At 36.4% G+C, this 15058-nt stretch overlaps 1 protein-coding gene and 2 non-coding genes across 4 annotated transcripts in view; 2 read left to right on the forward strand and 1 right to left on the reverse strand.

The window, feature by feature from the left end:
- Window positions 1-14022, reverse strand: part of LOC150090524 (alpha-galactosidase MYORG-like) — a 53939-nt gene extending 39917 nt beyond the window's left edge. Inside the window, exon 1 of one of the 2 annotated variants that reach the window (XM_090378613.1) lies at window positions 13932-14022. Coding sequence is in view for 1 of the 2 variants with exons in the window: in XM_090378600.1 (XP_090234726.1) it covers window positions 13039-13195 (157 nt within the window). In the remaining variant the exon portion in view is untranslated. Of the gene's footprint in view, window positions 1-13038; window positions 13266-13931 lie in introns of those variants that run through there. The other variant, XM_090378600.1, reaches the window with a different exon arrangement.
- TRNAS-UGA (transfer RNA serine (anticodon UGA)) lies at window positions 86-167 on the forward strand. Its single transcript has one exon. It is a non-coding gene; the product is annotated as a tRNA-Ser (tRNA).
- Window positions 461-542, forward strand: TRNAS-UGA (transfer RNA serine (anticodon UGA)). Its single transcript has one exon. It is a non-coding gene; the product is annotated as a tRNA-Ser (tRNA).
- Window positions 14023-15058: the final 1036 nt, after the last annotated feature.

Genomic DNA, 15058 nt, shown 5'->3' on the forward strand with positions numbered 1-15058 from the left:
TTTATTAAAAAATTGTGGCCAATTCTATAATACTGAGCATTTAAATTTATACAATTTAAAGGAGTGATAGAAAGTGGTATACATGGCAGTCGTGGCCGAGTGGTTAAGGCGATGGACTTGAAATCCATTGGGAAATTCCCGCGCAGGTTCGAATCCTGCCGACTGCGCATTTTTTAACCTACATCAACCAAGGTTGTAATGTTAACAGGTAAAATTAAATAAATATTTGTTGACGGTTGATGCTGACAAGTAGTCATTATTTCTAAGAGTGTCTGAAGCCGTGTTTCCATCAACGGAATTTTTCTGAAGAAAAACAAACAAGCTTTTCTTAAGTTTTTTTTTTTTTTTATGAAAACCCTAAAGTCACTCAATTAATATAAAATTATGGCAAATTTTAAAGTTCTGAGCATTTAAATTTATACAACTTAAAACAGAATTTAAGAAAGACCACCTATCCATGGCAGTCGTGGCCGAGTGGTTAAGGCGATGGACTTGAAATCCATTGGGAGATTCCCGCGCAGGTTCGAGTCCTGCCGACTGCGGCGTTATTTTTTTTAAACCTACATCGGTGTCTACTAAGGCTGTAATGCGATATTAGGTAAAAGTATATAAATATTTGTTGATAGTTGATGCTGACAACTCGTCATTACTTCTAAGGGTGTCTGAAGCCGCGTTTCCATCAACGGAATTTTTCTGAAGAAAAACTTTAACTGAAGTTGAAGTTTTTCTTCAGAAACTGAAGAACTGTATTGACTGAAGAAACAATTTAGCTAAAGTTAAGTCCTTTGTTTTCCCTTAATGCTTGTCTACTTTTCTACGAAAATGAAAAAGACCTGGGAGTAATTGTGCAGTCAGAAATGAAGTTTTCTGAGCAATGCAGACAGGCTGCCAGGGTAGTCATGGGGTTTTGTCAATGATATACAGGAATTTTGCTAGCAGGGAAAAGGAGGTGATTGTCCCTCTGTATAAGGCAATGGTCAGGCCACGCCTTGAGTGCTGCGTACAGGTCTGGAGGCCTCATTTTAGGAAGGATGTAGATTTACTTGAGCGTGTACAGAGAAGGGCAACAAGATTAGTGAGGGGAAATGAAGGGATCCTCTTACCAAGAGAGGCTTAAGTTCTGCAAATTGCAGCGGCTGGAGACTAGGCACCTGCGAGATGATCTGATTGAGGTGTATATGGCCTTGAATGGGTTGAGCACGGTGAATTCTGATGGGATTCTTCCACTTGTTCAGATTACGAACCTAAGGGGGCATAAATTCAAATTGAGGAAAGACAGATGTAGAATAGATGTGCGGAAATTTGCCTTTAGCCAGCGGGTGGTTAATTGCTGGAACAAACTTCCATCTGTCGTTGTGGAAGTTGATAGGTTAAATAAATTTATGGAGGAACTGGACAATCATTTAGAGGGAATGGTTGTGTGAATTTTTTTTTTTTTTTTGCTGATGCTGCATAAGCTCATACGCTTGCTTTCTTGCATCACATGCCACTATTACTACTACTTTCTTGTATTAAATCTTCTTATGTCCTCTCTGAGTCTCTTTCTAATAGCTTTTCAGTATACAGTGTACTCAATTTCGTCATAGTAAGTTCTTCTTGCTCTTCATTTGTTGTCTTCGGTTCATCATGACAAGTGTTTCTTGGCTAATTTTTTTCTTCTTTGGATTTCTTTTTACCTATAGGTTTCTTGGGCTTTATCACTTTCGGATATCTGTTTTATTCCACTTCGATATCTTGGTCCTGAAAGGTCTGCAAAAGCTCAAACTTGTTCTAAAGGTCCAGTACATACTGCTTTTCCTCTTCTTCTGTTATCTCCAAGACCTTCGTATTATTTACTCGAGTCAGTTTTTTTCCTTTCTTTTCTTACATCTATATCAAGTTTGCATCTTACCATTCTGTGATCACTTCCAACATTTACCTTGTTCGGGACGGTGACATCATTCACAACATACACTGTGCTGCCACTTTATTAGGTACACCTACCTAGTAGCGTATTTTGCCTCCTTTAGCCTTCAAAACAGCCTGAATTCCTCTAGGCATGGAGTGAACAAGATGCTGAAAACGTTGTGCAGGAATGGAATACCATGCAGACATGAGTGTGTCACGCAGTTCCTTGAGATTCGACGGAGGTGTAGGTCTGCAGCAAACAGCCCTTTCCAGATCATCCAAAAGATGTAAATAGGATTGAGATCCGTGGACTGAGCGGGCCACTGCAGCAAAGAAAAGTCATTGTCATGTTCCTGGAACCATTCCATAGTGATTAGGGCTTTGTGCACCAGCTCATTATCTTCCTGGAAGTAAGCATTTCACTGAGGATAAACTGTCAACAAAAACGGATGCACTTGGTCAGCAACGATGTTTAGGTACGATGTCCACTTTCGTGAACAAGTGGACTCAGTCACCACGACTCTGTAGGGAGGAGCATTATCCTTCTGGAACAGTCCATTGCCCTGTGGCTGCACGATGACCATGAAGGGATGCAGATGGTCTGCAAGAATGGACACGTAACCTGGACCGTTCAGAGATGCGTCTAGACGTACCAGAGGTCCCAACATGTTCCAGTTGAACACGCCTCAGACCATTACCGACCGTCCACCTGCCTGAACAGTTCCTTGTTGACATGAAGAGTGCATAGCTTCGTGCAGTTTCCTCCAGATACGCACCTTCCCGTCCGCTTGAAATAACTGGAAACAGGACTCATCGGACGAGACTCGTCTCCAATCATCCAAGGTCCAGTGCCGATGTTCTTTCGCCCAGTTGAGGCGTAGAGTCCTGTGTCGTGGTGTTAGCAATGGAACTCTGTGGGTCGGCGGCTCCCATAACCTATTGAGGCTAATGATCGCCTGATAGTCTTGGTGGAGACGTTTCTGGCACCTCCCTCGTTGAAGTCGGCTGCGATTTATGCCGCTGTCGCTCTCCGGTTGGCTGAAACAATGCGAGACAGACGTCAACGGCTACATTCATCCACCACCTTTCCCCACCCACAGCGCTGTCCACGATGAGATGTTATTCCGGAAATGGCGCATTCCCGACATACTCTTGATACTGTCGAATGGGGATAGTGCAATTTCTGTACCACCTACGCGATAGAGCGACCCATGCGTCGGCCACCCACTATCACCCCTCTTTCAAAGTCGGTAAAATCACGACGTTTATTCATGACATCGAATTACTGTCCACGTGAATGCAGTGATGCAGTATACTTATATACCTGCCAAGCGGTGGATTCGTCCACTAGCGAAAGGGGTGACAGCGTCGGGTTGCCAAGGAACTAGGTATCCCATGAATTTCTTCTTACTCCAGAGAATGTAAGTAACATAATTTTGAATGTTATTATTATTAATTTCATATTGGTATGGTCCTAAATTCTAACTTATTTTACTACTGGGTAAATTCTGGAACTGACCTCGACCCTTACCTAGATTAACAGGAACACGGGTCTTTTCCAGAATCTATGTTTCTCTTCCGTTTGTCGACATCGCCAATGCGCTCCTTAGTAAGTTCCTGTTGACGGATCGATAAGGCACTTAAGACGAAAGTTGCAGTAGCGGGCCTTGCAGCACGATACGTTCTTTCGCGTGGTCCACAGAGTCATAAACGATGCGAAATCATTTTTCTGAGATCACAGTCAACGAAAATACAGCGCAAAAGTTTTCAAATATAAGGTAATAATGAGTTCTAAAAGGGCAGGAGAGTAGAGAATTTTGATTTCTGTCTTATATAATCAGGAATCATAATAGATATTCCATTCATCGTTAGTTAAACATAGTTGTGTAATATACAATATTCATTGTTCCTTTGTTATTTCGTGTTTGGCTGCCCCAAAGAGTTGCCCTTTAACCCTTTCGTGGTATCTGTGAATCTCACTTCTAGGCTTGGTCTGCGACGCTATCAGAACGAGCAGAGAAATCACTCATGAGAAAATTTTCTGCTTTATATTGACTTCTCTATAGATCCACAGACAGTTTGCAACACTACTGGTATCCTACTAGATTTCCTTAAAAAGGTCCTCTCAACTAGATTCATAATCCTTGTATATATTTTTACGGTAGTTTTATATATATTATTACCATTATTAAATTTTATTTTGCAGTTTAAAATATTATTTTTTACCTTCCCGGTCACAGATGCGTTTGCTTGTTGTTTTATTGAATAAAATAAAATTACATCGGCATTGTTCATTCAGACCATATTATTTGGAAAATGGAAAGATCTCAAATGACCCAAATGGATCGTCCCATACATACGAATGGTCACGCCTCGTGTATATGCAAGGCCTTGAAATGACCTCTATTACTGTTCCAATGCCGAAACACGAAACAGGTGCGAAATTCGAAAATATTCAGTTACAACTACCCCAGTTACAAAACAGTTTTCATTTAACTTCCATGAAGCATGTGCTGAGATAAAGAGTAATAAAATTTTGTTTAAGCAATGTCTCGAGGATAGCGGGAACATGATTTTAACGATTATCGCGAGCTAAACCCATTTATTTGTATTTTCTCCAAATACACTTGTTATTAAGCAGTCGAATGACGATCTATATAAAGCCAATAAACAACACAAGGCCGGGTCACGATCATCAAGCAGGTTCTCAGGCTATTAAATCGAAGAACCCTTCGTTGCTGACAACTTTTCTCTCATTGAGCCTTGAATGAAACGTGCAGAACTTTACGTAATCCCGGATGTAAGTTCTCCTTTTCGTTCCATCATCGGTTGTGACGTCTACTGATGTCGTATTGCAACGTCATTTAAAATATGAAGGTAAGTAAAGAATCAAAGTTCTTACCAATTAACTTTTGGAACGTGCTAGTATTTGCAGTTCCTCTGAACCTTGTCACCTTGCTCTCTTTAGAAATGCGTAACGAATTCCATCATACGTGATGACGAATTGCTATACCTTGAAGGTACTGTAAGAAAAGTGCTAGGTATAGTTGACAAGATTTCCGTCAGCAAGCTATCGACGATCTAAATTATATATCACCAAGGGTTTCTTTTTTATAACTGCAGGAAATCAATCAACAGAATTATTTGGTCATACCTACATTACAAAGCATGACATGTACAAGGTACATTCAACTGAAATTTTAATACAATTTAAACATAGTTAACACTTTGGGATAGCTTGTTCTTGAGTTAGTCTGTCTCGGTTAAGACTGCATGTTCCCCCCCCCTCCCAGAATACCTGGTTTTTCATCCAGCAAAACCAATCACGCAGTTAACAGCGAAGATATACTGATTCTTCAGCTGTCCCGATGCTTATTAGAAACAACTAAATGCAGTGACGCCTCCGGAAAACGCTGCCCCTAAAGGTCCCCTTTCTCCCCCTTTTTTTTAACTGTTTTTTCGCTCACTTAAACAACTGACCTATTCTTCGTAATGGATTTGCAAAACCTTTCCGTTATTTCAAATCACAAAGTGTTTATTTTCTACATTTAATTTAGTAAACTAAACGCTATACATCTTCCATGCCCCCATCGTTTTACACAACTGAATAAAGCCTGTGATAAAGGAAAATCCCTGAGCTGAGAGAAACGAGGCAATAGTGAAAATGTTCACGCACGACTGATCTTACGTCCAATTTCCTTCTCAATAACGAAAGGAAAAGTTATTTTCTCATCGCTTAAGTTATCTGGTTCACCGAAGGGAGACAGTTCTCCATCTTATAAAAACCAGTTTCGACACGCTAGTTTGCCTAATTTTAAAAGTGAATTGCACCACATATTTTGACAAGGTAAACGTTTGGATCAGCATTTTCGAAATGATTTGTTGAAAACTTTCCTTCGCTGGATATAAATAAACTAAAATAAAGGTAAGGCATCCTGACTTCTCAATAACATGCAAAATGCAGTATTCTACACTATTTAATTTTAAAATTTTGCACTTGATCTGTTAAATTTACGCTTAACTTCCTTCTGACTAATATCGTAAAACAAACAGAGAATGTTAAAAAAAAAAAAAAAAAAACATTTGTAAAGAATGACACAAGGTGAAAATTTGCGCATTAACTTTTACAGAACCTGCACACGAAATACGCTTCCCTTTTAAGATTAACTTTTTCCTACAGTATTTGAATATTAGATTGGATGGTATCTAGGGCACATTCTAAAACAACCGAGGCAGATTAAATGCATATTAATATTCACTTAAATCGTAATACTGTGTATTAAATTGGATGGCATCTAGGACAGATTCCACCAAAATGGTTTATCTAACCCACTTTTCTCAATTGGGAACATGATCATGAACATGTTCAGATTCCTTGGTAGATGCCACTTAGGGAAAGCGTTTTCAAGTAATATGTTTTATCTTCGTGGTTAGCACAATGATTATATTTGATGTTATAATTGGATTCGAGTACGGTCTCTACGAGAGCATTTTTTTTTTTTTTTTTTTGCCCACACCGTAGATAACCTGATCACAGAATACAAGCAAATTCATGGGCACAATAAAGTGACCCCTTATGGTCTTAGTTGTCGTGGGAGAAATTATAAAATAACTAAAGTCAAATGTTTCAGAGAAGCAGACTAGTTTTGGATTATACTGTGGACATTCCTCCATATTCATGATGTTTTCGTCATCCAATATAGTTTTAAAAAAATGTCACGTTTGTATTCAGATGTCTAACAATTTTGGGAATCTCATATTATTCCTAACATACTGAGCTGGATATCATCATTCTTCTCTCTCTCTCAGGGTAACTTGGGAATTTTTTTTTGGCTGGTGCAGCATAAGTCTCAGGCTTCCTTGCACCATATGGATAATAATAATAATATCGAAATCGTTTCTTATGGAAAAGTTATGTTAAACAGAAATCGATAAACATTTTTAAATTTCATTTATTAAAGCTTCTCCACTTTTATTTATTCATGCATAGTTAGCCAGCATGGCGAGCTTTATAATGTTGCATGTGTAATTCAGAGTATAAATATCTGTTTTTATTTCGCTTGTTTCGTGTTACTTTAATTAAACTACAGAGCACTGAAAATACGTTTAGCTAATTAGATTTTGAAACTAAATTTATTGGGGTCAAATTGACGTTATCAATCATTCGTAATAACAATAATCAAGTAGACCTAATAAGAACAAATTCGTGGTTTTGGAGATGGACACGAAAACTTTTCAGGTCGAGCACTCACTATTTTCCTATTCGATAATCTCCCCCCCCCCTCCGAATATCCGCAAACGAATGCTGAAATAATTTGGCATAGTGTTTCCCAACTTGTGGTCTGCAGCCCGGTTTCTTGTTTTGGTCAATAATGATAATAAAAAAAATAATAATAAAAAAATAAATAAATGCTGGTCTTTAGAAAATATACAAATAATCCCATGATTCATTATTATCAGGCAAAATTCATGAACGCAACAAGTCAGGACATAAAAGTACGAAACTAATTTCTCGCCTTTGGTTTTCTTCAAAAAGAAATATAGAAATAGATTAAACATTCAACTAGATTTAAGGATAAAATTGCCTTCCTTTGATACCGACGTAAAGTTGCTACTTGATGTAAACCCAACGTTCATATTAATTCACTTCTTAATTATTTAAAAGTTATAAAAGAAGTACATGATAAAGAACCTTTGTCATAAGATTATATAAAGCGTGAAAGTTCGTCGTTTGTTTATTAAATTTTTCGATTTTATATAATTTTGGGTAGCAAAAATAAAAAAAAGGGCTGGGGAAAAATTCGTTCCAACTATTAAAGCGGTTTCCAGCTATATCATGTTCGGCAAACACTGATTTAACATACGAAAGGAAACAAGGCCAGATTAAGATATAATTACAAATTCACTTTTCATTTAAAATTTAACTAAACTCACATTGAAATGTTTAATTTTTAAACGTCACATGACGATTAACAAAATAAAATTTCATAAGAAATTTTATAATCTAAAATATTTTTAATATTTTTCTTTATTATTATGATTACAGTACTATATATTTATAATTTTAAGACTTCGTCAAATGCCAGTAAGAGAACACAGCAAAAACCCAGCCCCCCTCTTTCTAGGTAGTGTCTCTATCGTTCCAGAGCATTCTACGCAGAACAAGTTTGCTCAGCTATTCTTATGACAATGAAGGTAGCCGCTTTGAAAGTCTAACACAAAATAGTTGTTTTTTTTGTTTTTTTTTTGCGCAGCTGCAAAATACACAACACACATCAAGGAAAACTTTCACAAATCACCTTGCCAACCTACAATGTTTGGTGTTTGTTATATCAGCTGTTGTTTTGCAATTCAGCCAGTTACCTTTTCCGAAAACGTCAACTAGAAGACAATTTGATGTAAAATTCGCCAATATGGAGATAGTATAATTCAAATTAAATTAAGCGTTTTGTTCTTTAATCCACCATGGCCATCGTCCGAGGGTTTAGATTTAGAAGAAAAATTGTGACTATTCAAGATTAAAAGAGTTATCAAGCTTCCTAGATAATGTGAATAAATATACGGAACTTCGTAAGGTACTTTCAATTCTTGTTTCCAAAAATATGGTGGTATTCTTTACCATGGAGGTATACTCCGGTCCTCAAAATGGCGGCATTAAATATTCGATACTAAAAAGAACTTTATTTTGTAATCATTCTTCATTAGCATCTTGCTGCTCTTCCAACTGCAAAATGATCTTTACTGGTAGATTCTTCTAAATGAAATGCCAACAAATGCACTGACATCCTCAGTTCTTATTTCTAAGTCGAGTTCTTTGTCCATCTCAACAAAAGCTATAGTCACCTCTTCAAGTGTCTCTGGGAAGCTTTGGGAATTAAATACAAAGTTAGGACATAATTCACGCCCCCCCCCACCACTGAAGTTCAACTTCTTTATCTTATTCCAAGCCTCGTAAATGACTACATGAAAAAAAAAAAAAAAAAAATTAATTCCTATCAAAATTCTTTAACAGTTGGGTTTCCTTTCCTCTCGGTTTCTCTGATGATGGCCTGCACAAAATTTCGTGGTAAAATTTCTGGATAAAATTCCTCTATGGTAAAGAATACCACCATTTTGATATATAAAGTATACCAATATGGTGGTATATAGTATATAGTACTGTATTTATTTGAATTGTCCAGAAACATCGAATACCCTGCAGCTTTGTCTAAGTTCAACAACGCCATAAATGTCAAATTCTTTCTCGAGCAATATTTTACCAGACTAGGCTCAAAATTATCAGGGAACTATTGCTCGTCCACTTTTAGATTAAACTTCCATATCAGGGAAGAAAGTCCTTCAGCCTTTTGGGGTTCTAAGAATGATATAATGAAATGGTTTTAAATATAAAGTTACCAGTAGCATTAGTGCTTAACAATAAAGTTAATTAGACCTAGTTGCTTTGAATACAGGCATAATTCCTTTTCTTCCCTGTTTGTATAGTTTTTTGGGGACTTTCTATTTCGTTTCATTCATACTTAATACTTGTTTAGTACTGTACCTCCCTTCCTGTGATTTTAGTCAATTATGCAGAAATTTATTAACTGCTAATTCATCAGCCGTAGCTATTTCGCGTGCCATTATTGTGAAAGTTCACTTCACTCTCGTTTTAAAAAGACAATCAACCTTTTGTTAGCACTTTTACAATTATCCTCCAAGGCTTCATTATACTTTTTCTTAAGATCCTCACAAAGACTTAAAGGAAGCATCCCTTCCACTGCTCTTTCTTCTCAGATATGATTAATTGAATGGTTAGTAATCGAGAGATTTCGATAAGCGAAATAATCGATGACCATCCCTACAGAGAACATAACAGTTACAGCTATACAAAGTTCAGTTTCTACAAGAACAATGTTATCAATTCTGTTGGATACAATGATAACCCATCAAAACGGCGCCAGTTTCATGTGAACATTGGCGACATCAAACAAACAGTTCCCACACGGGGCGCAGTAGCCGAGTGGTCAAGCGCCAGGGTATATACGTACACGTGCCTTGAGTGACCACGGTTCAAGCCCATGACTGTTAAATATGATAAAATAAATAAATTTTCTCTTTATACTCCGGGACGACCAAACGGTCAGAGGAGTTCACAAAATAGGCAGAGTACAAGAAACAGCACCGTATTTAGCAGTCACAGACTTGACCAGGTCACTCAAGGCACGTGTAGTAAGGCACCCGCGCGCATGACCACTCGGCTACGGTGGCTGTTTCTTGTATTCTTTCTATCTTGTGAACTCCTCTGACCGAGTGGTAGTCCCGGAGTATAAACTGAAAATTTATTTACTCTATTTACTGAATTTCAGTTCATGCGGAGGCACTAAAAATCAAGAAACTTTATGTGTAGAGTTCTGACCCGACTGCCTCCCCCTAAACAAAGAGTAAAATACAGTAATGAACACAAAATGTCAGCCATAAATCGGAATTTCACTAGTTCAAAAAAAAAACAAAAAAACATAGGATATCTCTTTGAATTCCACTCCAGTATTGTACTGTATAATGTCCGATTACTGGATCACGCATCTTAACAATATTACTTTTTACGAAACATCGTGAGTAACGATAACGATGACCTCAGATAACGAGATCTTGCTGTATATGAAGGTGTATCTAAAGTGAAAGGATATGGATTAGACAACAGGCTTTATGTTTATTTTTTTTTTTTCACTTTAAAAAGAACATCGCCCCCCCCCACCTTCACCCACTAACCTGATAATGTGTGAAGAGGCAGTTGTGATTCTCGAAGTTGCAAAATTTTTTAAATTTATCCAAATAAATAAATATCCTTCACTATAACAACAGTAACGTTTTTAAATACCTTTAGTAATAAAAATGTTAAACGAAAATAACGCGTTTAAATTTTGAATTAATTTTGCTTACTTGTCTGCAAAATAAAATGAAATTAAATTTAAAAGCCTAGGGCTAGGACAGGGACGTATCAGGTGGCATATGCCCTCCTTAAACAAAAATTTGAAATTAAAGAAAAAGAAGGCAGGAGGGAGGAGGGAGGCGTTCTTAAAAAAAAACTCAAAAGCCTGATCGCCATGCCCCCCCTTACAATGACACCTGGATACGCCACTGGGCTAGGACAGGACCGAACAAAGACTCTCTAGTCCAGACGAAAATCAGTCCTTATGAAGTCCTTAAAAATATTAAATAAATATACTTCTGTTATTTATGATTAATTTTGAGTACTTATCTTGAGTATTGTAAACATAAATATGCCAATATTTAGGCTTTCTTTCATTAACTATATACATTGTTACTTAAATAGGACGTAGTGCGGGACCCTCTAAAACGTGGTAGTTCTGGAAACCACCCTGGTGGTAGGTCACATTTTCAAGAATTTATACAACTCCAAATTTAACTAAAGTTATACATATAAAATAAGTTTGCTGCAAAAAAAAATAATAATAAAATAATAATAGCAGTTTCGTAAAGAGATATTCCTTTCCGAATTAATACAATGCACACGATATGTTTGAGCATGTCTGTTCATAAAAAATCTGTTGCAATAAAAAATTAAAGTTTTGCAGCTTTTATGCTTCAGAAGTTCAAAGGCCGGGAAAGTCTCTAAGTAGAAGTGATGGGGTGGTGGCTTAAATCTAGGCAAGGAGAAATCCTTGATGTCTTTTTCCCCAATATTAATTCTCGCACTCGAGTCTACTGAACTACTAGGACCGGCGCCTTCGGAAGAGCACACGTATTACGTTTTGTACGCAGTTTTCAGGAACAATTCTAATGCTTAGGTTTCCACAAAGTATTCGATACACAAACGAGTACTAGTTACAGTACGGTACCATCAAGGGGCAGGCATAAATAAAATGATTAATGGCTTCGCGAGATTCATGTTTACAGCAGTATTATTTTCAGTGTGCAAAACAGCTAATGAATGAATCTTTCCTGCGACACTCGTTTACTACAAATAAAAACATCTGCAAATTAGCACTGACATATAAAGTAAAATACATCTAAATCTGTTATTTTTTAAAAGAAAATTATGAATACAAATAGAAAGTTGATATCACGTGGCGTATCGAACGAGAAATGATGTGGACCACGTTCACACTTTCAGTAAGCATGGATGTCGAACTTCAGACAAGCTTTATTGGTAATAACTTTGCACCTGAATAACAGGATAAACATGCTGAAATTTGTAAAAATAAACTGCGCACTGACTATTAAGTTAAGTAAAAATAAAATAATGATATATAAATAGTCAGGAAGGCGCCTTTAAGATTTTGGTGCTTTGGGCTGTTGATCGACTCGCCCAGTATATTCCGGGTTCACTCTAGTAATCATTACACTGAATTTCAAAAAATGAAATAAATAAATATATATATATATAATAAACACACACGCGAGCGCACGAGTTTTTAAGTAATATTTATTTAAAAGATTTTTACAATATTTTAAATAAATATCATTTAAAATATTGTAAAAGATTCAAATATATTTTAAATATTTAACGTATATTTTAATGATTAAAACATATGCTAAATTTTAAAATATATATTTAATAATTACAATATATATTGGTAAAAAAGATTGTATTGTTTTTTTTTTTAATATTTGTAGCATATATACATAACCTCCATCAATATACCTACGTTTTGTATACAATGATACGCTTTCTGCAATAAGTTTCCTAAATTATAGTAGACCCTGCTATCAGAAAGCACAGAAAGGCTGATGTACAGCGCACTGATTTCTATTTCGAACGTTCTCACCATAGTGTACATTAATATTTGAATTTACATTCACACATATCCTGATCAAGTTGCCAAAATATTGGTTAAACTTTACAAATGGGTACGGACACACATCTTGTACCATGCAAACGGATGCGATGAAACAAAACACATCTTAAATATTAAAAAATAAACAACGGGTTGTTATCTTAACAGATAAAAAGATATTCAATAAATACAATTAAATATATGTAAATAATGTGTACAGTCGATCTAAAGTCCTTAACATTTTATCGAAATATTTTCCCATATATGCTATTGATAATTCCCCTTCCTTCCCGATTCCGTGGCCCACATATACATAAATCAGCTTTAACTAAAAACAAAATACGATCTTAATTTAATATTTGCAACTTTTTACCTGTCGTTTTTTCTTGGGGCTCATTTTCATTTTGTAATTTTGAATCATCACGGCTGGATTCCACAATTTCAGATGTTTCATCCTTCTGTTTCCCATTAATGATTTGGGCCACAACAACCGAAGTGTGGTTCTCTTGATCGGGAGCACAGCTCGGCATATCTCACAATTGATATTACTATCGCACTTTCACAAAACACTGCCGCATCCTCATCACAATATAATTGGCAACCACCTCGCTTAGTATTTATATACACAGAAACGCAGGCGACGCACGGTACGCACGAGCTTATTTGCAGTTAGCGTGAACGCGCAGCTGAAGTTTGCGGTGTCCGAGCGGGCTGGTAGCCAATCTTCAACTGGCAGAGTTGCAAAACGACATACGTCAAGAAGATGTAGTTATTTGGCAGCATTTCATGTCTTTTGTATCGAAACAAGTTCCTCCACAGAAGCCTATTATTATTCGTAATTTATATATAAAGGTGGAACACAAAACACAATTTTCTGTTTTAGTGGGTAATACCCTCTGAGCAACGGAATACCCAGGAATGGTACACTCGTTTTTGATGCTTCATAAAAGGTGCCACCGCGCTGCTGAAATGTCTTACCGGTATATTTATTTTGCTTCCTATTTCTGTAAAATTTACATATATTCAATATTAACGGAAGAATTAAATGATCTCTAGTAAAACAAAGAAAGAAATAATTACAGCATATTAATTTTCAACCGCATTACATTAAATGTATAGTTCAAAATTTCAGTACAATCTTAAACATGACTAATTGATTATAATTTGAAAATTGTACATTTAAATTATTATTATTTATTTATATATATAATTTTTTTTTGGTCACCATTCCTTTCGTTGAACCGGATCTATCGGAATTTCACTTACCTGTTGCTTCAAAGTTGATACTTCTTTATATAACACTCTGTAAAACACCTAAAGTGTAATCTTAAATTATGAGGATAAAGCATGATAAAGCAAATTAAAAAAAAAAATAGGGGCACTTATAATTTGACAATGCAAAAGTATTTCCTGTCAACATTCTTTCAATATCCCTCCATACACATCAACCGTGTACGTGTGCGCGACATTTCCTGAAAGTCTCGAACGCATCCCGAGTATTACCGAACAAGTTAGCGACAGCTCTTTGTCCTAACTACGGAAGCTGCATTCTGCAATACTTTGCTTTGTAAACAACGGAATATCTTCGAAAATAACGACAGATCTGATTGAAATAAAATAAAATAAATAAAACAAGCTAAGAAGAGGCGGCAGAGTTGTGTTAGAAAATATTTTTATTTAATATTCCTTTAATGATAACAGAACATATCAACAATAGATAAATTCAAAAAGAAAAGAAAACAAAAAATAATATCTTCTTAACTGAATATATAATAAAAAAATATTTACTTTTTTGGGCTTAAACAACTGAACCTTTCCGTTTTATTGTCATCTGATTAGGACCACCACAAGCAGGTATGCGATGTGTACATGGCACACTGGCAATTGACAAACAAAGGTAGCCAAATTGAGCGTACCCAGTGCCGGATTAAAGTACGGCTGACAGGGACCTTTGCACGGGGCGCCAAAAATAGCAGAACAATGAGGAAAAAAAAAAAAACTATGTATATATATTATTATTATTATTGTTATTGCTCTTATATTATTTCTCCCTGATTGGGGGATTCCACTCCGTGACGGGTACTGCTACCAGTGCACAGGGTGGTTGTAAAGTCTGGTGTTACTATTGGTCAAGAAAATCTCTGACTATCCTACAGGTGTTCAGGATTGCGACTTTCTGGAGTTCCTTGTAGGTGTTCTCTGGGAGACCTATTGCTGCTAGGCTGCTATGTAGAGTCTTTGGCACCACACCGGTGGTTGACACGACGATCAGGATGGTCGATATTTCTTGCATATGCCATATTATTATTATTATTATTGTTATTATTATTATTATTATTATTAGCTATATGGTGTAAGGAAGCCTGAGGCTTATGCTACACCAGCCAAAAAAA

Source organism: Mastigoproctus giganteus, chromosome 1, assembly GCF_048544385.1.
Source record: "Mastigoproctus giganteus isolate SK-2022 chromosome 1, ASM4854438v1, whole genome shotgun sequence".
Lineage (NCBI taxonomy): Eukaryota > Metazoa > Arthropoda > Arachnida > Uropygi > Thelyphonidae > Mastigoproctus > Mastigoproctus giganteus.